This window comes from Eptatretus burgeri, chromosome 5 (genome assembly GCF_056783735.1).
Source record: "Eptatretus burgeri isolate ZD-2024b chromosome 5, Ebu_testis_v1, whole genome shotgun sequence".
NCBI classification, from domain to species: Eukaryota; Metazoa; Chordata; class Myxini; order Myxiniformes; family Myxinidae; genus Eptatretus; species Eptatretus burgeri.
In genome coordinates, this window is record NC_140965.1 from 84,054,346 (window position 1) to 84,079,693 (window position 25,348).

A 25,348-nucleotide genomic window follows, 5' to 3' on the forward strand; every position below is an offset into this window, starting at 1 on the left:
CTCACTTCGTCGACCTCGGAAGGATGACAGGCTGAGTCAACCTCCTGGTGTGTATTAATTCAAGCGGCCAACGGGGATTGAACTCAGGACCTTTTGGATCCCAAGCCGCTACCCTAACCACAACACCAACACCAGGCAATATATATATATATATATCTTCTTCTTTCGGCTGCTCCCGTTTTGGGGTCGCCACAGCGGATCATCCGTATGATCCGCATAGTGATTTGGCACATGTTTTACGCCGGATGCCCTTCCTGACGCAACCCTGGTCGCCTCTTACGACACAGGGATATGGTACACCTATTTTAACCGGGGTATACACCGGCCGAGTACACTGGTACTCATTTCGCCAACCTCGGAAGGATGACAGGCTGAGTCAACCCCCTGGTGTATTAATTCAGTGGCCCAACGGGGCTTGAACCCAGGACCTTTTGGATCCCAAGCCGCTGCCCTAACCACTGCGCCAACACCAGGATATATATATATATATATATATATATATATATATATATATATATATATATATATATATATATATATATATATATATTTTTTGGGTGGTCGCAAGAGTACCCTTTTTGTCAGGTTTTCCGTGTGTGTGTGTGTGTGTGTGTGTGTGTGTGTGTGTGTGTGTGTGTGTGTGTGTGTGTGTGTGTGTGTGTGTGTGTGTGTGTGTGTGTGTGTGTGTGTGTGCGCGTCTGCAACACGAGGCTTCACAGCACAAACCAGCAACCACCCGTTGCTATGCAGCGGCCGAAAAACTGCGTACGGTATTTTCAATAGTTGTCCTACAGTTTTGAATGTGGAGAAACGAGACTTCGGAATTAAACACTTTGAGATATTTAGAAAATTTTACTCGAGCTGATTTTTGATTTAGGTTTTATTTTTCAAATGGTAGTCCTTCAAAAATTGGGTGTCTATTTACCGTCATATTTTTTTGTTTGCTTGTTTGTATGTAATGAACAGCTCTGGAGGCCAGAGGAGTCAACCAATTTTGATGAAACTTGACAGGTAGGTTCATACCAGGATCTAGTTCTATGCTTTTAAGCACCGTTGCTGTGGACACCACCGTTGCCTAGCAACGGGACTTTGAAATTTTAGAAAAATCCTAAAAAAATTATTTTTTCGAAAATCAAAAATGGGCTTCCAGGCTTTTATGCACACTATAATCAACCTCTTTGTCAAAAATTTTCAGCCCGATCCGTCAAAAACTGTATGACTAGTATGCAATTATGTCGCGACCACCCATGTCGCCTACCGGCATATATATATATATATATATATATATATATATATATATATATATATATATATATATATATATATATATATATATATATATATATATACATACATACACATATATACATATATACAGTAGACTAGGCGTAAGTCGTCACCATCGGGACCGAGAAAAAAGTGACGACTTAGAAATGTGACGACTTACGCGTATGCGAACATTCATGATTACTGTGGGGTGAAGGATGAAGTCGCGCGTCGCCTGGACACGTATGTGTGAGAGCCGGCTATTGTACCAAAAGGAAAACACAATCTTCGGGGCATAGGTGGGGGTTCATTGGTGAGTTGGAAAGTGATCAAGCAAAGATGGAATTCATGAATCAGTTTATCAAAAGTAAAGATAATGAACAACTGTAAGACAACAACTTCGGCTGCTTATCACCATGATGGGATTGACCAACGAACCCCAGAGACTTTTCTGGCAGCATCTGCCAGAAAAGCCCAGTCTCATCAGCATTGTACACGTCCCGAGGCTGATACCTTTCCAAGATGTCTTTTAATTTGCCATCCTTCCAGTCGTGCACCACTGCCGAACCCACGCTGCCTGATTCGCCGCACTTCTTGACCTTGCCGATTCCCCACCTCACTTTGAATCTGTCTATCCAGTGCATCGGCAAGGTCTTGGCATCATCATGCCCGAGGTCCGCAGCGAATTTACGTGCCTTCAGCAGCAACATTTCACCGTCCAACCGATTATTTGGCTGAGCCGACATTTGCCGAAACCAGATGATGAGCGCGTCATCGACATCTTCAAAGGACACACATTTCATGCGTTTCACACTTACTACCGGCCTCGTGATCTTCTCCACTTGTCCAAATATCTTGCCCTTATTCTTCAAGATATAGTTCAATGTCTGCCGTTTGATGTCCAACTTCTCAGCTATGGCTGTTTTCTTCATCAGTGGGTTTGCCTCGCAAAACTGGATAATGTCGTATTTTTCTTGGTAGGTTTTAGTTGTAAGCTTACGCTTAGTCGCCATTGTCCTGCCTGCAGTGCGATCAACGTGTGTACGCAGTTATAAATAGCCTATCACTGGCGGTGTAAACCAATGAGCGAGCATCACGATTCCATGAAATCGGGATTCTCACGAGGCAGCAGTTCCATGTGACGAGTTAGGAGTGGTAATTTACTTGAGTTTCCATTACGTGGGAACGGACAACATCTGACGACTTAGACGAAGTGACGACTTAGAGATGACGACTTACAGAGGGATGACCCTTTATTCATAGGGACTTAACATGAGATAAATTCGGGACTTTTTGACGCTGCTGACTTAGGCGAAGTGACGAGTTACACGCTGCCGACTTACGCCTAGTCTACTGTATACACACACATATATATATATATATATATATATATATATATATATATATATATATATATATATATATATATATATATATATATATATATATATACATACATACATACATATAAATATATTGTTACGGATTTCAGAATCCGATCCGATGAATGCATACAAACATCCAGGTCCTCAAATAGTTATTTCCCGAAAAGTATGTCCAGGATAGACCTATCCTCATGTCTGGTGGGATTCTAAATGTGATGCGTTGAGAAGGGTAAAGAATAGATTCCCTCTCTTATGGAAAGCTACTTTTTCTCTTTATGACATACATTCATGCACGTGAAATAGCCGTTAGCCCAACGGAGTTTCGACACCTACCTTTTTCCATCGACGTTGACACCCGCTTCTTTCACCGATGCCGCCACCCGCCTTTTTCCAATGACGTTTGACACCCGTTCAGCAGCTCTACGTATGCTAACTGGCTCTTTTTCGTATCGGGCTGAACATTGAGGTGATAATTGTTGTTGACGTTTTATGAGTGCTTTACGTTTTCGCTTGGTAATTCTGGCAAATGGTTGCTTTCTGCCGTTCGTCCAGCACCACAAGCATGGCATCGTAGGCCAGGAATGGTCGCGGGAAGGGCAGGTTGTCACGGGCAATGATTTGAAAATGGGGCAGGGTGGATTTGGCTTGAGTCTGCGCCCGCTCAAATGGGCCGCCTATAAAAATAGGACGAGGGGTCCATTATTGACCGGTCAGTCGACAACCAGTCAGTGAGTCGCCGTCAGTCAGACCAGTCAGTTGGTGTCAGTGAGTCTGCATCAGTCAGCCGGCTTTTCCAGTCAGTTGGCGATAGCTGGTTGCGGTTCTGACAGCTTTGAGAGTATTTCAGTCAGTTCCAGTCAATCAGTCGGCACCAGTCAGTCGGCGCCAGTGAGTTGGTGACAGTCTCAGCGCCTTACAGCTTCTCACAGCAACTTAGTGCCTTACAGCTTCTCACAGTTCCTCACAGCCCCTCAGTGCCTCAGCACTTCACAATGTCTCACAGCTACTCACAGATGTCCGTCGGTTGTGGCTCTTGGTGGTGAGTGACGCTCGGACCGTTAATGCTCATTCTGCTTGAGACCTGCTCTTGGCGTACCTGATTCTTGGGGGTAATGTCAATTGGCATTCAAGCCTGTTCACGAGTGGGTGCACGGCAAGGTTGGGCGCTGGCAATGGACAAGGCACGCTCACACATTTCAGGACGTTTTTATTTGACATACGACTTCTATTTGGTGAGAGAGATGATTTCTCTTCCCCCCCCCCCAACCCCTTGAATGATCTGCTGTGTACCCTTGTCTCATGTTTAATTGTTAAGGCATAGAGATAAACATCTGTTCTTTGTTCCTTTTTCTCTGAGTGCCTGATTGATTATTTATTTGCTTACGATTATTTTGATTGATTTTTATTTATATATTTTCTTATTAATAAATTGCTTTGTTGACATTCCAACCTATCCGTGCTTGTCCTTTCCTTCCATTGATCCAGCATTGTCTGAACCTAGATAGCCTGGGAGGTAATTACCACACAAATTGACCTGTAATAGTCGGCACGCACCAGCGGTTAAACGCCCGGCCACCATAATTAAGTTCTAATCAAGATAAGATTGGTGCTTTGCCGAGGGCACGCTCCCCATTCAAGAAACCATGTGATCTCGAGTAAAACGGCAAACTTAGACAGTGGACACTGGAACTCGTGGTTAACTGATTGGCGTTTGTGGTTCTAAAGTGACCCACCATACCACAAACTTAATTGTGAGCAGTGGCCCCAGGTCCGGCTCTTCCGAAAACAAAAGGGGATTAAACCCCCTCATAATACACTCGGTACCCGTGGCCGAAACAATGTATATATATATATATATATAAATATATATATGAATATGTACATACTGTATATGTATATATATATATATATATATATATATATATATATATATATATATATATGAATATGTACATACTGTATATGTATATATATATATATATATATATATGAATATGTACATACTGTATATGTATATCTTCTTCTTCTTCTTTCGGCTGCTCCCGTTAGGGGTCGCCACAGCGGATCATCCGTATGATCCTCATAGTGATTTGGCACATGTTTTACACCGGATGCCCTTCCTGACGCAACCCTGGTCGCCTCTTACGACACAGGGATATGGTACACCTATTTTAACCGGGGTATACACCGGCCCAGTACAATGGCACTCATTTCACCAACCTCGGAAGGATGACAGGTTGAGTCAACCCCCTGGTGTATTAATTCAGTGGCCCAACGGGGCTTGAACTCAGGACCTTTTGGATCTCAAGCCGCTGCCCTAACCACTGCGCCAACACCAGGATTGTATATGTGTATGTATATATATATATATATATATATATATATATATATATATATATATATATATATATATATATATATCATTTTTATTTTATGTACTTTTTATTTTTACAATGGCTGTTGTGCAGGAACCCTTTATGTGCCATGATCATGTGCTGTTTTATTTTAAGGTGGTTTGCTTGTTTTTGGAATCTAATTTAGACTTGATATTCCAGAAGAAGCCTCTTTTATCTGTAAATTTGAAGATGCATTAACTGTGTGAGAATGGTGTGGACTTATTGTTGATAGAAAATTGCTTGGTATTCACAGAATGCAATGGTTTAAACAAAGCATTTCATGCTGCTCCAGAAATATAAGGTTCAAGATTGAACCTTTTCTTCTCCCCGAGGAGAGGATTCTCACAGTATAGTACAGGATGTAAAAAGCTTAAGCAGATAGTATGAAGTCCCATGATCAGAAAGCTTGGTTCAAAAGTTCAGCGAATGGCCAAGAATGGTCTCTCTTGTGAACTGGCCAACCGGTACTCTCGCTCTCTCTCTCTGAAACCCAGGCTCTGAAATATACATTGGCTATCAGGATGCTGATGAACACGGTCTATCAATGAATCACAGAAGACTGGTTGATGGTCTTTTGATCTACTGACTCCTTCTAAGAAAACCCATCCATACATCATCTACCTCTCTGGTCCTGGTCCCTCTGCCCTTTCTGCCTTTCTTCACTTCCAGCTCTACCAGGATGATTGTGATCCAACAACTCCTGGACTCTGAAAGTCGAACTGTGAATTTTTCAGAGTCCAGGCTTCTTTTTCATGTGCATTCCTTATCTCTCTCTTTTCCCAGCTGCGAAATAGCCTCCATGTCTGTCTAATCGCGTTCTTCCCTCCACTGCTTCAAGGTTGCAACTCCCATTTCCATTCATAATTCATTTTTATTCCCGATCACCTCCTCCCAATAACTCACTGTTTCCTCTTGTCAGTTGAAGCTCCCTCGTTGCCTGTAAGCTTTCCTCCTCCATGAGCCTTGACTTTTGTATGAAGAAATGGTAGAAAAACCATTGTAGAAATAAGCTACAGGATAAATTGAAGTTGCATTGTTGTTACCATCATGGGTTGTCATAACGAGTTTCGTGGTCCCAAGGAATAGGAGTTAAGGTGTTAAGGAATTGAGATTATGAGAATGGTGAAGAAATGGCTTTGAGGAGCAAGCTTAATTTGCAGCAATAACCTTGTTAAGTGAAAGCATTCTGCCTTGTTTCTCACTGAAGGCACTTTCAGAATAATTTATCGTTGTAAAAGTTGGAGTTATTTTTCATGATAATTGCAAAATTTTGCTGACTTTGTTGGGAAGAAAGCAAAGAACCTACAAAAAAGGAGAAGGTCACATACAACACCAGAGCGGTAATGATTGTGGTTCAAACAGTAAGGTGAGAACTTAGTTGAAGGATGCACCTTCTTGCCTCTCTACAATAAGAACGAAATGTGGAAGTTGATCAATATTAAAGTGACATAAAAGATAAACAAAAGGTTTGCAAGCTTGGGATGAACTAGGAACTTGAAAATGTAGAGGCAATTTTATTTTTGTAGTCAAGTCCTTCCACAAGGAGGTGCTGGAATTTATAGGTCAGATATATGGGCATTCTTGAAGCTGTCTGGTATTGGCGTCCATGGTTATCAATCATCACAATCCGAACCAACTGAACAGCCGTCTGATGCTAGTGATATCAGGGGAAACTGCATCATGGAATACACAGTTTTTCAGAAGAGATGTGGGATTATGAGGTGGGGGTCTGGGGAGTATGGGGGGGGGTAAAGTGGGCTGTCTTGTTTGCTTAAAGTTAGAGTTCTCATTGTGTACAAGGATATATAAAGAAATGGACACCAATTACCCCATCATTCCTGTTCCACATCAACACCATATTAATTGGGCTGGCAGAATGGCCTTGAGGTATGCACACACACCTCTAAGCTGTGTAGCCTGGGTTTGAATGCCAGCCCAGTTATAAACTGTCATCCTGGTGTTTTTCCAGCAGGACGATTCATCAATGTGAGTGTGTTGTCCCTCAGATAGATGTTAAACTGGGGGTCCCCGTCTACCAGCAGACATTTGTGGACATGAAAGATCTCATGATGTCCTTCGCGAAGAGTAGGCGAGCTATCACTGGCACCATAGCCAAATTCCAAATTTGTGCTATTACCTACAGGGGGCACTGCATCTGTCGGTACATGCTACCAGCAATGATGTAAACCAGTAGCCTCACGCTGCATACCAAATGATGATGATGACTACATCAATTCAATCTATCGGTTGATTTAATTAATTTTACTGTTTTTTTTTGAAGGGGGTGGCTGGAGGAAGGTGGGACTGCAGAGGAGAACAATTGGCCACAGGGTCTTCACCAGGGTGTTTTTAATTTTAATTTTTTTGCTGAGATCTACAAACCAGTCCTGACAGCTCCATACGTTTTTTAATCTTCATACCAGTCCTGACAAGCTCCGTGTACCCCTAAATCCCCAATGCTCATCTGTACCGATCCAACTCAAATTTATACCTATCTACTGTTTCTGCTGCCTTTCCAGGGAGACTATTTAATGCAGTAACTACTCTGAGTGAAAGATCCCTGCCTAACTACTGTCCTAACTCTCCTTTTCTTTTTTAACTCTCCAGATGTGGCCCCTGATCCTGTCACCCTCCGTTCTGCTGAAAAACTCTTCTCCATTTATTTTGTCTTTACCCTTCACTATTTTAAACATTTCTATCAGTTTATTTCACAAATCCTTCACATTCGTACCAAGATTTATCTAGTCGTGGTTGTATCCATATTTTCTGATGCGTCATTTAATACCCTATAAGTGGTGATATCAGCTGATCTCTTGTCAATCACAATTTCTCACCACATATTTTGGAGAAGCTGAGATATTGTGATTTATGTTTTCAGAGGTATTGCGTTGGGATTTAGCCATTACGTTGGTGCCCACTTTCCCCTGCAGATGTTGTCAGGGAGAGAAATTTGGGGATTGTCCAGGGTATCCGGCACACAATAGCATGCTCTTTTTCAAATGCACCATGAGATCTTTAACAACTATGAGCAAATGCTAATCCTTAGAATGCGTAATGGTGTTCTCCATAAGCTGGAATAACTTTGATTTATATTGCGACACTAATGAAGCTTCTCAGTTGACTGTTGACTGATCATTGCAATTTCATAACGAACAGTCTGACTCTTTTCACAAGCTTATTTGGTTACTGATGTGTTGTACACTTTTATTGATTAAACACACCTAAGGTTTAAACTTAAAGTCGCAACTTTGTAAAAGTTTTCTGCCATTATAAATCTCTCACTGAAATGTATATCTTACACTTTGTTGCAGTATTTGCAAAGATGCAACATTTTTTTTTAACGTTACAGTTTAAAATAGTTTTCTACTTTTCTACACTTTAAGGACAAAATCAGATGAGAGGCTGCTCGGTTGGGAAACAAAGATCGTTTATCTATTCAATGTTGTACTATGTCCAATTACATCAGATAGTCTTTCTTATAACTGTACGTTTTACTGACATTTCCAATCCATGGCACTCGAAAGCTGTCGTTTGTAATTTGCACAGAACAGTTAGACATAACGGGAATCCTCAAGTGCTGTCAAATGCAGCATCAAATTTTGATGGGTTGGTAATATACTGTTACAAGCATTGAATAAGGGGTGGACATGTCGGGCTTGCATTGTGATTTATTGATTTTATAAGTGCATAGAAGTGTCTTCAGTCCATGTCCTTCATGGTGACCATCTTGGAACTTTACAGAGAGGATATATTGGACTTTACTTCCATATTGTCCCCACCGGACAGAAAGGGCTTCTTCTGTTTGCCCACTTGCAAGGGGAAGGGCCAGTAAAAGAAGCTCATGGTGGAGGAAACTTTCCCTAGCTTCCCTTTTGTCACACCTGACCCTCTTCTCTACCACACAAGAAAGGAATTTTGACTTTGGCCAGGGTTGGACATGTTGTGGAGGTGGTGGGTGGCGGGGGGTGGGGAGGAAAGAGGAGCTTGCCGGAGGCATTATGTTTTCGGGTTGTCTCTCCGTCCGTGATAGGTTTTCGTTACTGCGATAACTGAAGAACGGCTGAAGGGATCAAAGTCAAACTTGGTACAAGTGTTTATAATGATGCAATAATGTGTGAGGAGGCATATCGGTTGACGTCGTGTCGTCAAATTATGTCTACTTATAAATATTTCTGCTGTGTTAATTCCACGACAGATGAGTAAGATGAAGTAAGACCCTCATTGAAGGGTCAATGCATGCCCAGTTAGTTCGACAGTCAGGTGTTACAGGACGTTATCCTTGATGTGATCCTGATGTTTCTCACCATCACCGAGACTGAAATCTTCCCCTTGCTTCTGGAAAGAGAACGACACAGCGACTTCAGAAATGTTCGGTGGTAAAATAAGACCTGGGTGAAGAATCTTTGTGTCTTAAATGTTGTCTTTTGTGTACAATGTTGTTGTTTTTTTTCTTTAAAAAATTTCAAGGTTCACAGAAGAGCAAGAAGTGGTGTCATTTGTAATGTTTGTTTTTTTTGTCCACAAAGTCGAGGCTTGTCGGATCAGGATGTAACAGAACAAAAGGAACGGCGGGGGAGAGAGAGAGAGAGAGAGAGAGAGAGAGAGAGAGAGAGAGAGAGAGAGAGAGAGAGAGAGAGAGAGAGAGAGAGAGAGAGAGAGAGAGAGAGAGAGAGACAGTGAGAGAGAGGGAGAGAGAGAGAGAGAGAGAGAGAGAGAGAGAGACAGAGACAGTGAGAGAGAGGGAGAGAGAGACAGAGACAGTGAGAGCGAGGGAGAGAGAGACAGAGACAGTGAGAGTGAGGGAGAGAGAGAGACAGAGACAGTGAGAGAGGGAGAGAGAGACAGAGACAGTTAGATAGAGGGAGAGAGAGACAGAGACAGTGAGAGAGAGGGAGAGACAGAGACAGAGACAGAGACAGAGACAGAGACAGAGACAGAGACAGAGACAGAGAGAGAGAGAGAGAGAGAGAGAGAGAGAGAGAGAGAGAGAGAGAGAGAGAGAGAGAGAGAGAGAGAGAGAGAGGAAAAGAAAAAAAAAGGAGACCAATTTAGGGAAACTTGGACAATTAAGGGATGTGGGGGAAGAATGTTTAAGTTTGCAAATTATATTTGTAAGCATTATTTGTATTCTCAAACTTGCAAGTTGTAATATGTAAACGTTTGTAAATGCTTTTGCTTAAAAAAATGTTCAACCATTACTCTTTGTGCAGAGCTCGATTTACATGCTATATTGCGGTAAATTGCAAAAGTGGTGTTGTGTATTGCATAAATAATTTGTTCACAGCTAACCAACCAGTTTGACAGGCTCGTTAATTTCTGTGTATAGTTAGAGAATAAAAGGATTTATTTTTGCAAACTTGGAATTTCTTCAACTTGAGACATACACGTCTTCTTCCCCCTAGTCTTTAACGGCCACAATTATTCCCTACAAGAACACGAAACGGCTGGCCAGGCCTGACGTTCGACTAAGATTGGGGCAGGAATTTGGAATTTGTTCATGGTGCTGGTGAAAGCTTGCGTACTCTTCTTTATGGAGGATACTGTGGGATCCTTAATGTCCTCCAACTAATGCCAGCAGACAGGATGCCCAGTTTAACGTCCATCCGAGGGATGCTACTCATATTGATGAAATACCAAGATGACAGTTTATAGCTGGGTCAGGATTCGAACCCAGGCGAGACAGCTTATAAGAGTGTGTGCATACCTCGATGTAATCCTGCCAGCCCCTGTGAACCATATATGTATAGTTTAGGTCATAATATGAAATCTAACTAGAATGGCACTCGGTAGAGCGAATACCTCTGCCAGGCTGAACAGTTTAGTTTTGTGTCCCACCGGACCTCCAAAATCGAATCAATTAATTCTTGACATAATTGTCACACACTCAATCTGTCCACCAAGTTTCATCCGAATCTAATTCATAACTGTTTGAGATGTGCTCACAGAGGTGAGAACATAACCTTCATCCACCTTCGGCGGTAGAGGTAAATATATCAGATTCTTGACTTCGTGAGGAGGTAAAACCGTTTGGTACATTCCTCGAGGTAGGCAGCTCGGTTCTAATTGTACACTGATAGCAACTGGAGTTCAGGGTCCGAGTGAGGTGTGACCCCTGGGATTCGTGACACAGTGGCATCAGTACAGTGGCATTTAAACTCCATGCGGCCTCTCATTACACGATTTGCGACAATACACCGAACTCGGTTTCATATTAGAGCACAAGAAGCGATTGAACGATCATGGTACACACGTGGTCTCTAAATGAAGAAGAATCGGTGGCGAAATGTTTAGACCGTTGGAAGACCGCTTTGAGTCTGGCCGGTCGAAGGTTCGAATCCTGTCAGAGTAAAACCACAGACTTATAAATGCTTGCTTGATTCACACTCGGCATTTTTAAAGTATAGAACACAGATATAATCTAGATGCCAAACAGCCATTTCAGGGCAAAGCGTGCTTTAGCGTCATTATGAAGTTTTTTGGTTGATTCATCATCTCTGAGCTATCCTGAATCAGAATCAGCCGGGTGCCCCAGACTCGCACCCTTGAGGAATTTTTTTTAGAGGCGAAAAACAAAATGGCTGCCACCGACTTTCGATAAATTCTGTTTTGGGCTATATCTTCACTTCTAATGCACTTACACACAATCTTGGTGTCTACTACTATGTTTTCATGGTCAAGGAATCCGATAATGATAAAATTGAAGGTGTATATTTCAGACCTGTCTCATATTTTCAAGATGGCCACCATTTTAACATGAAAAATGGCTATTTTGCAGTTCCACTGATCACTTCGAGTAAGAAATTGAATTTGATGAACCCTCAAATATTAATACTACGAACAATAATAGTCAATGACAGCTGAAGTTACTTACTTGCAATGATCAATGAATTGATGATTATATTGGAATACGATTTTTACACAAATATATCCGGAGACATGTGGATAGTTGTCTATGACTTTGGGTTATGTCTTTAAGTAAGTATGTACATGTATATGACTTTGAAATTACCTTTTATTTTTAGGCAAACAAATATTAACTTTGTTAAGGATGCATTGTTCTACATGATGTTCAATCTTCGTCATCGTCGTCGTGATGAGCAGCTACTGCCCTTGTCTGTTCATTACAACAGTCTGATCCAGCATTACAACTGCAAAACATCGAACATGACATCTGTGCTGCCACACAACCACACCTCCCAGTGGAACATGGCCGGCTGGTGGAGCATCCACACTTGATCAGCTGTAGAATGGTGACTGGTGCAGCAGACACATAAGGTGGAAGTGTGGTTGGACACAACGTCGCACCGTCCTCACCTTCTTGCCATCCATACTTGATGGGATCCAAGTTCAGAGGGTCTGACTGAGTGGCCGATTTCCATATAATGACTTGATGATGAGCGCGATGTACATGTTGAACAAAGGCATCATGCGATGGGGGCAACGACTTAAATTTCGGAGCAGAGGTAATCTTGGAGTTGGCCATCTTAGACTTCCACAACTGATACAGGTTTGTGGACATATCACCTTCGACTTTGGAACCATAACAGGCAGCAATGAAGGTAGTTGCCTCAGATATCATCTTTTCATTGTCTGCTTCCAGCTGACCAAGTTAGGTGGGATGATGTACACCCATTAGTACCTTCAGCGCTGTGGCCTTTCCAATGCCAAACAAATACGACACATATCGCATCCGGTCAGAGGATGTACAGCAGGCAGATATTTGGTGATGCTTTTGTGTTTCATTGCTGTTTGGCGAATGTCTACGTTCGCCCTCCCATCACACGGACTTTCCATGCTGACATCCACAGTCATCTTTTCCTCGAGGTAGAAATGAATCAACAGGACAAAGATATCTGTATCATCGCAGACCACTTTGATGTGTGAGTCACCACTGACACCTGACACAATTCTAACTAAGTGATGGATGATGACATCTGCTTCTTCATGGTGTGTTTTCAGATCCTGTCTCTGGAGAGCGGAATTGTTCCATACTTGTACTGGTGTAGGATATTTTCCGGTGATCACCAGTTTGGTCTGGTTGTCCACAATGTGGGTCATCAGATACTGACAGATCAAATCGATCAGTTGTACTTTGTTGTCGGCTACATTTAGGACCACTTTTTGCACTGGAAGTGTTGTGTGTAAGTCGAGTTGATGTTTTCGACTTGAATCATGACTTGCTCGACTGGATCTCGTCATTTGTTTCGTGCTGATTTTGATGTACCTGTCGAAAATCAGGTACATACGTCACAACACTGCAGGTGGTATATGATGGTTCCCATGAAGTTGATCACATAATCCTCAACCGTATCATTTGTGGGCCAATGTACAGTCCATAACATGGCTCATCCTTTGATGATGACAGCATCTGGAACACCTTGGATTCGACTTGATTGCTCAACTTGGAGTTTTGGCCTCAGAATTGCTTTCGACTGCCCGCATCGCACCGCTCTCATCAAACAAGGAGGCCGGGACAGGGGACAGTTTGTAAGAGAGGACATCCTTGATATCAATATCCCTGTATTGTTGGAGACATATGACTCAGGTGTAGATCCATTCGGTATCATATACTGGCCTTCCATCCATCTTGATGCTTTTTGTCGAAGTCATCAGGGTCACTTTCTTGGTTAGTGTCTTATTGGCCATCCAGATTCAAATTCCGCCATTTGTTGTCGTCCAATCTTGAGAGAATCATCAACGTTTACGTTGTCTGTCGCATGAAACATAGTAGTCGACACCAAGATTGTGTGTGTAAGTGCATGAGAAGTGAAGATTTCGCCCAAAACAGAATTTATCTGAAGTTGGTGGCGGCCATTTTGTTTTTCGCCTCTTAAAAAAAAATTCCTCAAGGGTGCGAGTCTGGGGCACCAGGCTGATTCTGATTCAGGATAGCTCAGAGATGATGAATCAACCAAAAAAAACTTCATAATGACGTCACAACATGCTTTTTCACATTTCCGCTGGACTACTAAACAACCATAAGCGATAAGGTGGCAGCTTCTATCGTGCAGGCTTGATAGGCCTAATTATAGGCTTGATGGGCCTTGATAAGTGACGATGCACTTGACCCAAGAATATCAGTTGAAGGACAACAGGTCGTCACATCGTGTACCATTACGTAAGAACTCGTTACCTTCGTTATATGACGAGAACGTTCCGAATGAGGTCCCCCACGGCTGGTCTCTCCCTTCACTTGGTAATACGCACGACGTGATGACGTCATGGCGTGACGTACGTCCTTCGGAGCGGGCGGAAGGGGGCGGAGTCGAGCCGAGACGTCACCGTGCAGCTGGAGGTTTCGTGCTCGCGATCCCCGCGCGCATTCGCACTGACGCGCTGGACGAGTCTCTGCACGGACAGCACGAGAGAGCACGGAGGTGAGAAAGTTTCCTCGACAATTCTGTCTGTCGCCTTTTCGGTTCGTCAGTGCTTCGTTCTGACGTTACGACCTTATGAGTTTTTTAAATATACACCGCGACACAAGTACCTCGGCCAGCGCAACGAAGCGAGCGCACAATCGCATGACGAGAATATATAGACTCGCCCCGAACATTCATTTTTGATCGTCGATCCATTCCACATAACGAGCGTTACCGTGGAGACGCGGCTTCGGCGAGGTGCGGCGTGTTTCTTTCATCATAAATTTATATCTGAGGGAAGACTCTCGAGCTCTCGGCTTCGTCGCTCGCGCGCGCGCGCCGAGCTTGCTTTTCGCGCTCAACTTGAGGCGAAACTGAAATGGATTTCCTTGTACCTTAAGTGAGCCATTAGCTTCGATTTGCGCTAATTGCGCTTCTCAGAGCGGACGGTCTGCCTCGAAGGAAGGACTTTGCTGGGGGTTTTTGGCGCGCGTTCAGGGCACATTATTCCTCTCAGGATCCGCCAATGTTTGTCGCGTCTGTCGCTGCAGATAAGATGGGAGAAACGGTCCGAAGTGTGCTGGAGGAGTTAACGAAGTGTAACCCAGCTCCACAATCACCATCGAAACGGTACTATGTATACATACATATATATATATATATATATATATATATATATATATATATATATATATGTATATATTAATTAGAGAACCGCGCAATTATTCAGTTGCACAATTAACGGCTCTCTCGACTGGCCGTTTTGATAATTGTAGGGTTGTAATTAAACAACAATGAAATCCATTGTGACAACCACTGACTGATTGTACGTCGTGGATTGGATAACGATGTACAACGACGCCGAAAGCCTGCGTCGTCGACAATGAGGCGGCTCTGAGATAACGCGAGCCGTGTTCACAGAACACCTGAGGGACAGAAAGACGATTAAATTGTCTCTGGTTGGACAGAAGGGGGATGGGATATAGAACCACCTGAGGATGGTGAAATGCCGAAAGGCATCAACAGCAAAGATGGAATAGCTGTGGAGAGACATCTTGAAAAAAATATCGACAAGGAACTGCTGAGAAGAGACTGGCAATGAATGTAGAAAGAAACTCTGAATAAACCACACACAACAGGGTACATTATCCAGCCTTCAACTGGACAACGAGGGTCATCTATCTCTGATGTACGCAAACAGGGCCGAGATTAAATGACGTTCCAAACAAGGGTCGTCTTCGGCGTCCCCTCTCCGTTTGTTCAACTTTTGAATACCTTATGAGGGGGTAGCAAGTGCAGGCAGTGGTGAAGGGGGAGCGAGGGCAGGCAGTGGTGGAGTGTGAGCGAGGGCAGGCAGTGGTGAAGGGGGAGCGAGGGCAGGCAGTGGTGAAGTGTGAGCGAGGGCAGGCAGTGGTGAAGGGGATAGCGAGGGCAGGCAGTGGTGAAGTGTGAGCGAGGGCAGGCGGTGGTGAAGGGGGAGCGAGGGCAGGCAGTGGTGGAGTGCGAGCGAGGGCAGGCGGTGGTGAAGTGTGAGCGAGGGCAGGCGGTGGTGAAGTGTGAGCGAGGGCAGGCGGTGGTGAAGTGTGAGCGAGGGCAGGCAGTGGTGGAGTGTGAGCGAGGGCAGGCAGTGCTGAAGTGTGAGCAAGGGCAGGCAGTGGTGGAGTGTGAGCGAGGGCAGGCAGTGGTGGAGTGTGAGCAAGGGCAGGCAGTGGTGAAGTGTGAGCGAGGGCAGGCAGTGGTGGAGTGTGAGCAAGGGCAGGCAGTGGTGGAGTGTGAGCAAGGGCAGGCAGTGGTGAAGTGTGAGCGAGGGCAGGCAGTGCTGAAGTGTGAGCAAGGGCAGGCAGTGGTGGAGTGTGAGCGAGGGCAGGCAGTGCTGAAGTGTGAGCAAGGGCAGGCAGTGGTGGAGTGTGAGCGAGGGCAGGCAGTGGTGAAGTGAGAGCAAGGGCATGTAGTGGTGATTCGGGTTGTCAGTTCAGGCAGTGGTGAAGGGGGAGCGAGGGCAGGCCGTGGTGAAGAGGGCTGTGAGGGCAGGCCGTGGTGAAGGGGGCTGTGAGGGCAGGCAGTGGTGAAGGGGGTTGTGAGGGCAGGCAGTGGTGAAGTGGGAGCAAGGGCATGTAGTGGTGATGGGGGTTGTGAGGGCATGCAGTGGTGAAGGGGGTAACGAGGGCAGGCAGTGGTGAAGTGGGAGCAAGGGCATGTAGTGGTGATGGGGTTGTGAGTTCAGGCAGTGGTGAAAGGTATAGCGAATGTCTTATCAAGGGATTGTTTGTGGTTGATGTTGTGTATTCTTCATGCCAAAACTGTCTTCATCCACACTCCTCTCCTCCCTCGCCCCCCAAAAAGTTTTAATTTCTATTGTAACACCGGTGTTATCCCAGTATTTGCCCAACTTTTTAAATCCCCACTCTCCCACCCTCTCCCCTGCCCATCACCCAATGAAATTAAGTCGTGGCTTGACGGATTTATTATATCTGGTAGTTGAGTTGGTGTTGTTCAGGCACGATGGACCAAATCCGAATGGACTCCTCCTGCGCCAAATTTTCTTGTTCTTCCTTGCAATATCTACATGACAGGCTCACCCCAAGCCCGGTGCCCCCGCTGGTCGACGAGGTCCTCCGACCCTTAATCCAGCCCTGTACACAAATATGGTGGAGATTTTGTCCCCCCCCCATCCTCCCTCTGTCGTATGCTCCCAGCATACATGATTGTAATGATGATGCACCTGGTGGTTCAGTGATAGGATGTCGGGGCGATGTGAAAAATATGCAGAGATGGTGCATGGCAGACAAAGAGTTAATCCAGTCATTGGTGTACCTTAAAAGATATCCATTAAACGTGTGCTGTAATTCCTGCTCGCGGCAAGGAATACGTTTCTCCCTGACTAAAATTACCACTCCAGGCTAACATTGAGGAATTGCTCCGTTGTTTCACGCTCCATGTTTCTTTGCATCTGTGGGGCAGAATTATGTTTACATTTAAACAGCACAATCCACCTGTGAACTTCCATAAACCTACCTGGTCAGTTTTCGTACACATTGAAATGGTTTTGGTTTCATTGGGTATAAAATTCATCGGTGCTCTTTCTTCCAGCTGTATGTTTTCCTCAGCTGGACTGTAATAGCATAAAGGCTTGTTTCCATTTGTGGAAAAAGATGGTGTGTGGAGGTTAAGGACAGACACGAGTTTTGAACACTCTTGTCTTTCGTGTGGACAGGACAAGTGTGTACGAAGTAGAGATCTCACTGCAAGTGATTAATCAATGACGGGAGCAATTTTGTTTTCTCTGACAGTGTCTGCAAGTCAAGGAGGAACCTTTGCATGAACCCTTGTACATTACATGAAAAAAAAAAACAAGGACAGTGAGCAATAACAATGCTGTTCAGTCTCCGATTGAATGACTCATGGATGTAAGGAAGCAATGGTTTCATGGGCACAGTAAATAGGATGTGGATATTAATTGCAGCCAAACAAGACGAGACCAGAAGCGAACACCAAATAGACATGCATTGTGTACACGAGTATTTCCTTATTTGGAAGCATATCTCGTTATTGCTATTCCTAGTTGAACAGTAATTATGATTGGCTGCTCTATGTATCCAAAGAAGATCATTCACATGAAACATGTGAATCGCCGAGTTAATTTGTTTACAGTACAAAACCGCTTCCCAGATAGCAACAAGGCTCTAACATAGCAAGCAGTGTAACCTGGTGTCATGGAACCTTCAAGAAGACCAGCTACTTGATAATCACAGAAGAAGGCAGCATTTTGTGATTTGTTCAGGGTGCTGGCAGTAACTTATCACTTATTCTTACCGAAATATATCGTGGGGTCTTTAATGTCCACCAACGAATGGAAACAGGTGGGACAACCAACTGAACGTCCATCCAAGGGACACGGCATACTGTGCATTCATGCATCACCCTGCATGGGAAGGTGACAATTTATAGTTGGGTCGAGATTCGAACCTGGGCTGGATAGTTCAAAGGCGAGTGCACATATTTCTCGGCAATCCTGTCGGTATAGTTGTACAGTACAGGCAAAGCACTGTATAAATGAGTATGTCATCTGTCAGATGGAATGTCGAGCTTGGGGGGGGGGGGGATACATATATATATATATATATATATATATATATATATATATATATATATATATATATAATATATATACATCCACTGGGACCAGAGTCTGTGCAGAGCATTGGTGCTGCCAAAGCAGTCTCCTTGGCTATTGGGAAAAATCCTGGACAGGTCATATACCGGGAGCCCGCGGGGCTTAGCTCAACCGAAGAGGGGAACAATTGCCATCCTCATGGTAAGATGCCAGATGATATTCTCACCTCAGAACTCTGCATCTGCCGGGACACTGCTGCTTGGTTGACATTGTGTGGTCAATATCCATATCCCATAATCGGCGCGAGCTCAACCTGGCAGCGGAACGGCCCCAAGTTGGTTTCTGATATTATTTATATAGCTTGTAACACGGTATAAACAATGACAGACAATTTCGCCACTGGAATACCGGTGACAGACGCTATTTAGATGCCGTGAAAATCACGCTAGCTCAACCGAACAGCAGAACGGCTTAAACCAACGCAGAATGCTAGTAAGGGGTCCCCTGAGTACAAAAGGAGCACTGACAGACAACTTGGTCACTGGGCCCCCCAGGACAGACGCTCCCTAGTTCGGGTTCCCTTTGGTTGCGCTAGCTCAACCGAACAGCGGAACGGCTAAAACCAATGCAGAATGGTAATACCAGGCCCCCTGAGTACAAAAGGAGCACTGACAGACAACTTGGTTGCTGGGCCCCCAGGGCAGACGCTCCCTCGTGGGGCGTTCCATGTCAAGTGTACACATTTTTCAGCAAAATTTTTGACACATCGTCTTAGATTCCACTCTTTTTTGTGCAAGTGTTTGTATCCACGGTAAAACATTATGTGTCAATTTTCACACCTGGGGCCCAATCGGGGCCCATGTTTGGGCCTCCCCAAATTTGGGCACCCCCGATTGACCCACAGTCTTCCAGTGGCCATATCACAGGTTGTAGTGGTCCGATTTGGATGATCTTGGTATTAGAATGCTCGTAAAAGCGAGATCTTTCGAATCGCGTAAAGTAAAATCACTCTGAAAGAGTAATTCAAAAAGTTATAGTTTGGGGCGCCCTTTGACCTTGGGCCCCTGCTCCCCAGCCAAACCCATGGTCCCAATTTTTTTTATGTGAGAATACCCCTTCATATACTCCAACACCTCAGCATAAATTAAAATGGGATCTCAATGGGTTCAAGTGTGATTATGGTTTTATTGTTTGGGGACTCGGGTGCTGGACACACAATACGCCACAATACACAGCACAATATTTGAACACAAGATTTCCAATACACTATATCAGTATATTGTACATAAATTTTCCACATGCACATGCAGGAACTGGAAGCGATACTAGTATGAGTAAGAGTTTTTCCTAGCATATTATAGTCAAGATTTTTTGCCAACCAATGTTTTATTTGACAGCTGTGTTTCTTTTTTCTGATTGTGTCGGTTCTACCTGTAGAAGTTTTTGGTTCTACAGAAAGAAGTATATCAGAAATGTCTAAAATGCAGTGATCTTCAATGTCAGGAAAAAAGAAACTATTTGCGGGCCCGTTTGGATGAAGAAAATTCACTTTCACTTCATGAGTGTCCTGAAAGGCTTCCATGATGCAGGCAAGCCACCATTTCCATCATAGTGCACTGTGACATAACCTGAGTTTCCCGTTAAAAGTTGGTGAAGATTTTGAAATAGCTGACTCGATACGGTGTTCCTCGCTAAGGCTGAATTCGCGTACTTGAAGAGCAGTTTCAGAAATAAGGATGAGAGCATGAAGTTTTTGAGTTCCAGCTATGGTTTTGGCCGTTTTTAACCTTTCTTCCAGATTTCGTTCTTCCTTGTCATACGCCTCTTGGATCCCGTAACCGAACTTCATTTCCTTCAACCCATTTTCAACCCATTGCCAGTCAGGTCAGGTTCGATCTGTGACCTGCTTCAGGTACCATGTAAACCTGTATTAACCTGTTCCATGGTCGGGTTGTCGGCGACTAAACCGTCTCCCCCACCAGGTTTTCTGGTGAGGAGGGTGTTTGGATATGGACACCCAGCAGGATTAAAAACAAAACCTGTCAAAGGGTGGAGGAGCTTCTTGTGAGCCAACGGCCATCCATATCTAGTGCCCAACTGTGTCTGCGGACGTCCTCCTGCAGTTGGGTCACTTCTTATTAGGAGGTTGGTGGCAGGATTTGCACTCCAGCCACCGTAAAACCCTTCATTTCACAAAACGCAAAAACGCAAAAAAATCTGAAAACCCACTCCGTAGGAGTACCTCCTGTGCAGCTACCCTTCGCAGGGCAGCTCACAGGATGACAGGAGTGGAGCAAAGCCTTCGGGACCCCCAATCTTTGATGATAGGAGGGAAACCACGGGGTAACATCCCTGGGTTAGATTGCGGGAGAGTGTGTCGGAGTGGTGCTGAGGTGTCGTCCACCAGACGGCGGTCTCCTTGGGTTAACCTGAGGCGGTCCCTTCGGGTGGGCGCCTGGAATGTCCTATCCCTAAGAGCGGATGATCACCTGTCTCTGTTATCATCTGAGCTCAAGCGTTTGGACATCGGGATTGCAGCTCTCTCTGAGGTTCGGAGACTGGATTGCGGCGAGATAATGGTGGGTGGTTACACCTACTATTGGTCTGGTCGCTCTGATGGTTACCATACCCAAGGAGTTGCTGTAGCTGTGTCCAATAAGCTGACCCCAATGATAATTGAGGTAACACCGGTCAACGAGCGTATCATGAGATTAAGGATTCGTCACTCCTTAGGTGTCATTTCCCTGGTCTCTGTTTATGCTCCGACTGAGGCGAGTGATCTCACCGTGAAGGATGCATTCTACGCCACACTCGAGTCTGTGGTTGATCAGTGCCCCAGACGAGATACACTTCTAGTCTTGGGGGATTTCAATGCATCGACTGGAACTGATAGGGATGGTTATGAGGTGTGTGTTGGTCCCCATGGGTCAGGAACTATGAACCAGAATGGCACTAAGTTCCTTGACTTTGCAAGAAGTCATGGACTTAGGGTGGCTGGTTCATGGTTTCAGCGCCCACAAGCTCATCGCTGGACTTGGTATTCCAACGCTGGCGGTGTGGCAAAGGAGATTGACCATGTCCTCATTGACGGTCGTTGGAGGATGATCCAGAACTGCAGGGTCTACCGGAGTGCTCAGTTCCTCAATACTGACCACAGGCTTGTTGTAGCAACTCTAAAGCTGCACCTTAAATCCTGGAGAATGGTACCATCCCAGCCTAGGCTGGATGTTGCCAAGCTCAGGGATGAGAGAGTAGCTGAGGAGTTTGCGAACAGGCTGAGTGGACACTTGGGGGGTCTGGGTGCTTTGGGGGGTCCGGAAGAGTTGTGGAGCACCTTCAAGACCACCGTCCTTGATGTTGCCGGTGGATGCCTTGGAGCTCACCGCAGGGCAAAGAAGAATTTTGTCTCTCACGGGACACTGGATACCATTGACCAGAGTCGCAGGGCCAGGCTGAATGGCAGAGCTGAGCTGTTCAGGGAGCTGAGGCGTAAAACTGTACGTGCACTGAGGGTGGACAAGGAGGCCTATGTGTGAGGAATCTGTGAGGGGGTAGAGCATCACCTGTGGACAGGTGATTCTCGTCCCGCTAACAGGGGAATTCGCGCATTACGTTCATCCAAGCCCATCCCTCGGAGCACTGCAGTTCGAGCAGAGAGTGGTAGGCTCTTGACGGAGGAGTCTGAAGTGAAGGCCCGCTGGGCCGGTTACTTTGAGCGGTTGTACCAGGCTGATCCCCCAGCTGTCGAGTTGGACATCAAGGGTGTTACAATCCCTGTTGCTGACCCTCGAATCAACTGTGGTCCACCTTCGCTTGTGGAAACACGGGCTGCGGTGAACCAGTTGAAACGGGGCAAAGCTCCAGGGATCTGTGGCATCCATGCTGAACTTCTCAAGGCTGGTGGAAATGCTGCACTCATGTCGTTGCATGTAGTTTTGTGCTCTGCCTGGAACACAAGCATCATCCCAACTGACTGGAAGAGGGGCCTTGTTGTCCCTCTCTGGAAAGGGAAGGGTGATCGCCAAGACTGCAACAACTACCGAGGGGTGACGCTGCTCTCAGTGCCGGGCCAGGTCTTTGCTCGGATAATTCTTGATAGGGTTCGCCACCATCTGCTTGAGCACCAGCATCCAGAGCAGTCAGGCTTTACACCAAAGAGGTCAACGATTGACCGTATCCTTGCACTTCGTGTCCTCACCGAACGCAGACGAGAGTTTCGGCAGGGGCTACTTGCAGCCTATGTTGATCTCTGTAAAGCGTTCGATTCAGTGAATTGGGATGTCCTCTGGAGGATTCTTGGTCTTCGTGGGGTGCCACCAAAACTGATCGATCTGATGTCTGAACTCTACTCTGGTACTGAGAGTGCTGTGAAGTGTGGTGGTACCATCTCTGACTTATTTCCAGTTGTTACTGGAGTGCCTCAGGGGTGTGTACTGGCCCCCACACTTTTCAGCACTTGTATGGACTGGATTTTAGGGAGGATGTCGGAGAGATCAAGTTGCGGTGCATCGTTTGGAAATGTCAAGATCTCGGACCTTGATTTTGTAGATGATGCAGTCATCTTTGCGGAGACTTTAGACATCCTCTTGGGGGCCCTCGAGGTGCTGAATGAGGAGTCGGAGCCGTTGGGATTACGGGTTTCTTGGGTCAAAACTAAGATCCAGGCTTTCGGTGACATCTTGGATGCTGCTGTCCTGTCTGTGTCTGTTTGTGGTGAGGATGTTGAGGTCGTGGAGAGATTCACTTACCTTGGCAGTGATATTCATGTCTCTGCTGGCTGCGAGTCAGAGGTCAATAGACGTCTGGGTCGGGCCTGGGGAGTCATGGATTCACTGGATCATGGGGTGTGGCGCTGCCGGTACCTGTGCAGGAGGACGAAAGTCCGAGTCTTCAGGTCCTTGGTACTTCCAGTCTTGCTCTATGGGTGCGAGACTTGGACTCTGACCAAGGATCTGAGAGGGAGACTTAATTCCTTTGGTACCAGGTCTCTTCGGAGAATCCTTGGCTATCGCTGGTCGGATTTTGTGTCCAACGAGCGGTTGCTGAGAGAGACTCGGATGAGATTTGTTACCTGCATAGTCCGTGAGCGTCAGTTGCGGCTGTATGGACATGTGGCTCGTTTTCCTGACGCTGATCCTGCTCACCAGATTCTCTCAGCGAGGGAGTCTCATGAGTGGAGGAGGCCAGTGGGCCGACCACGTGCCTCATGGTTGCAACAGGTTGACCATCATCTCAAGGAGATGGGGATGGGCCTGGCATCTGTCTGGGGGATGGCCAGACGGAGGCCCCTGGGGTACCGGCGGAAAGTGGACGCAGCGACGCGCTGTTCTGGCACATGCTCCCATACCTGACCTGACCTGAACCCATTTTCAGCAAAGGCGAAAAGATCTTTTGGAGAAATAATTTGACTGTCGTAAGGTCTATGCAGGTTCTCACGTGTTGCTTCTCGTTTGACTGTACCTCCCACGCCATCTGAAGGGCCCTTGCCATAACTTATGGCAAAAAATGCCATTCTGTGTCAATACCATACTCTGATTTGTGACGACATAGGTTTATGAAGGATTTGCAATTCTTATATTGGCCAGCGCAACCTTCTGAGAAATAGTAAAGTTTCTTTACATTTCCAAAGCTAGATTTCAAGTGTTCAATGCGCATTCTTTGGAAGAGGTGGACTGAGACAACGTCGTGAGTATTGCATTCTGATATAATCGTGAACGAATCGTGGTTTAATTTGCCATCGTCCGATTTGAAATAGTAAACACAGGGGTGAATTGTCGCTTGAGAGCAGTTCCAATGGAATCCTTGGGCCGCATCCTGTACGACAAACGAATAGTTCTCTGAGAAGTCTCCAATAATGACAAATTCTCCTTTACCGATTTCATCTTTCTTGTTTTTCATAAACTGAGATTAGGCCTTGGCAATGAAGTCGTGTCTCACTAATTTCACCACGCGTTCACAGAATTGATTCATGAATTCTTCCAAAGGCAGGACCATGGAGCTCAGTTCAGATCTGTTTGTGGATGTTCACCGTTTAAACTGAATTTCATCAATATCCTCTAGTTCATAAGCACTCAGTAGCTCGGTTTTGAAGTCTTCAATTGATGGGCAACTTTCATAAGTTCTGAAATACCATGCCGGTTGTGCTGGGTTACAAACTATGCGTGCTATCACATGATGATAGCTAGGAAGTTCGGCTATCTGTGGCATTTTGGAACCAAACATCATGAGTTTCACATTTTGATGTATCGTCCATACACATACACTGTGTGTACTGCCTGAACCGGCCAGGACACACTCCGAGGGACGGAGCATGGTGAACTTTGCGAATCCAACTTTCAAGCCAGGGTTCTTCTCTTTGAATTTCTGAAACAGTTCCTTGAGATTGTTGAGTATCTGGCGCTTTTGAATTTTGTCTTTTCCATGTACATTCCTGACCACCACACAGTCCTTTTTTTACCGGCATTATTCGGCTGACTTCATCACTTCGGTAAAATTTGGTTACGGCGGATTTCACTTCGTCAGGCAATATTTTACCATTTGGGATTTGGAGACGATAGCATACCATTTTCTTTCTCTAAATTTTTGGCTTGCACAGCCATTCTTTGGGAGCAACCGAATTCACTCATCATCCCTCTGATGCTCATATTCCAAGCAAATATTGTCAGTATACGTATTTGCTCTGAACGGCTCGAAACAACGTATTTTTCTTTCAGGCTTTTGATCACCTCTGGCATGCAGTTTTCATCACATTTTGACGCTGTATTTTGTGTTTTCTCCGCAGTGCTTGGTCCAGCAACTAGTTCTAATTTCTTTCGCACAGAATCTTCC

The 25,348-nt window shown here is 45.2% G+C and overlaps 2 protein-coding genes across 5 annotated transcripts in view; one reads left to right on the top strand and one right to left on the bottom strand.

The window, feature by feature from the left end:
- Positions 1–14,285, bottom strand: part of DNA2 (DNA replication helicase/nuclease 2) — a 136,963-nt gene extending 122,678 nt beyond the window's left edge. For all 3 annotated transcript variants that reach the window (XM_085882731.1, XM_085882729.1, XM_085882732.1), the window contains exon 1: positions 14,181–14,285. In XM_085882731.1, coding sequence (XP_085738857.1) covers positions 14,181–14,270 — 90 coding nt within the window. In that variant the 5' untranslated portion in view covers positions 14,271–14,285. The remainder of the gene's footprint in view (positions 1–14,180) is intronic.
- Positions 14,286–14,295: 10 nt separating this feature from the next.
- SPOCK3 (SPARC (osteonectin), cwcv and kazal like domains proteoglycan 3) overlaps positions 14,296–25,348 on the top strand; it is a 570,187-nt gene continuing 559,134 nt past the window's right edge. For both annotated transcript variants that reach the window (XM_085882734.1, XM_085882736.1), the window contains exon 1: positions 14,296–14,424. The gene's annotated coding sequence lies outside the window, so the exon portion shown is untranslated. The remainder of the gene's footprint in view (positions 14,425–25,348) is intronic.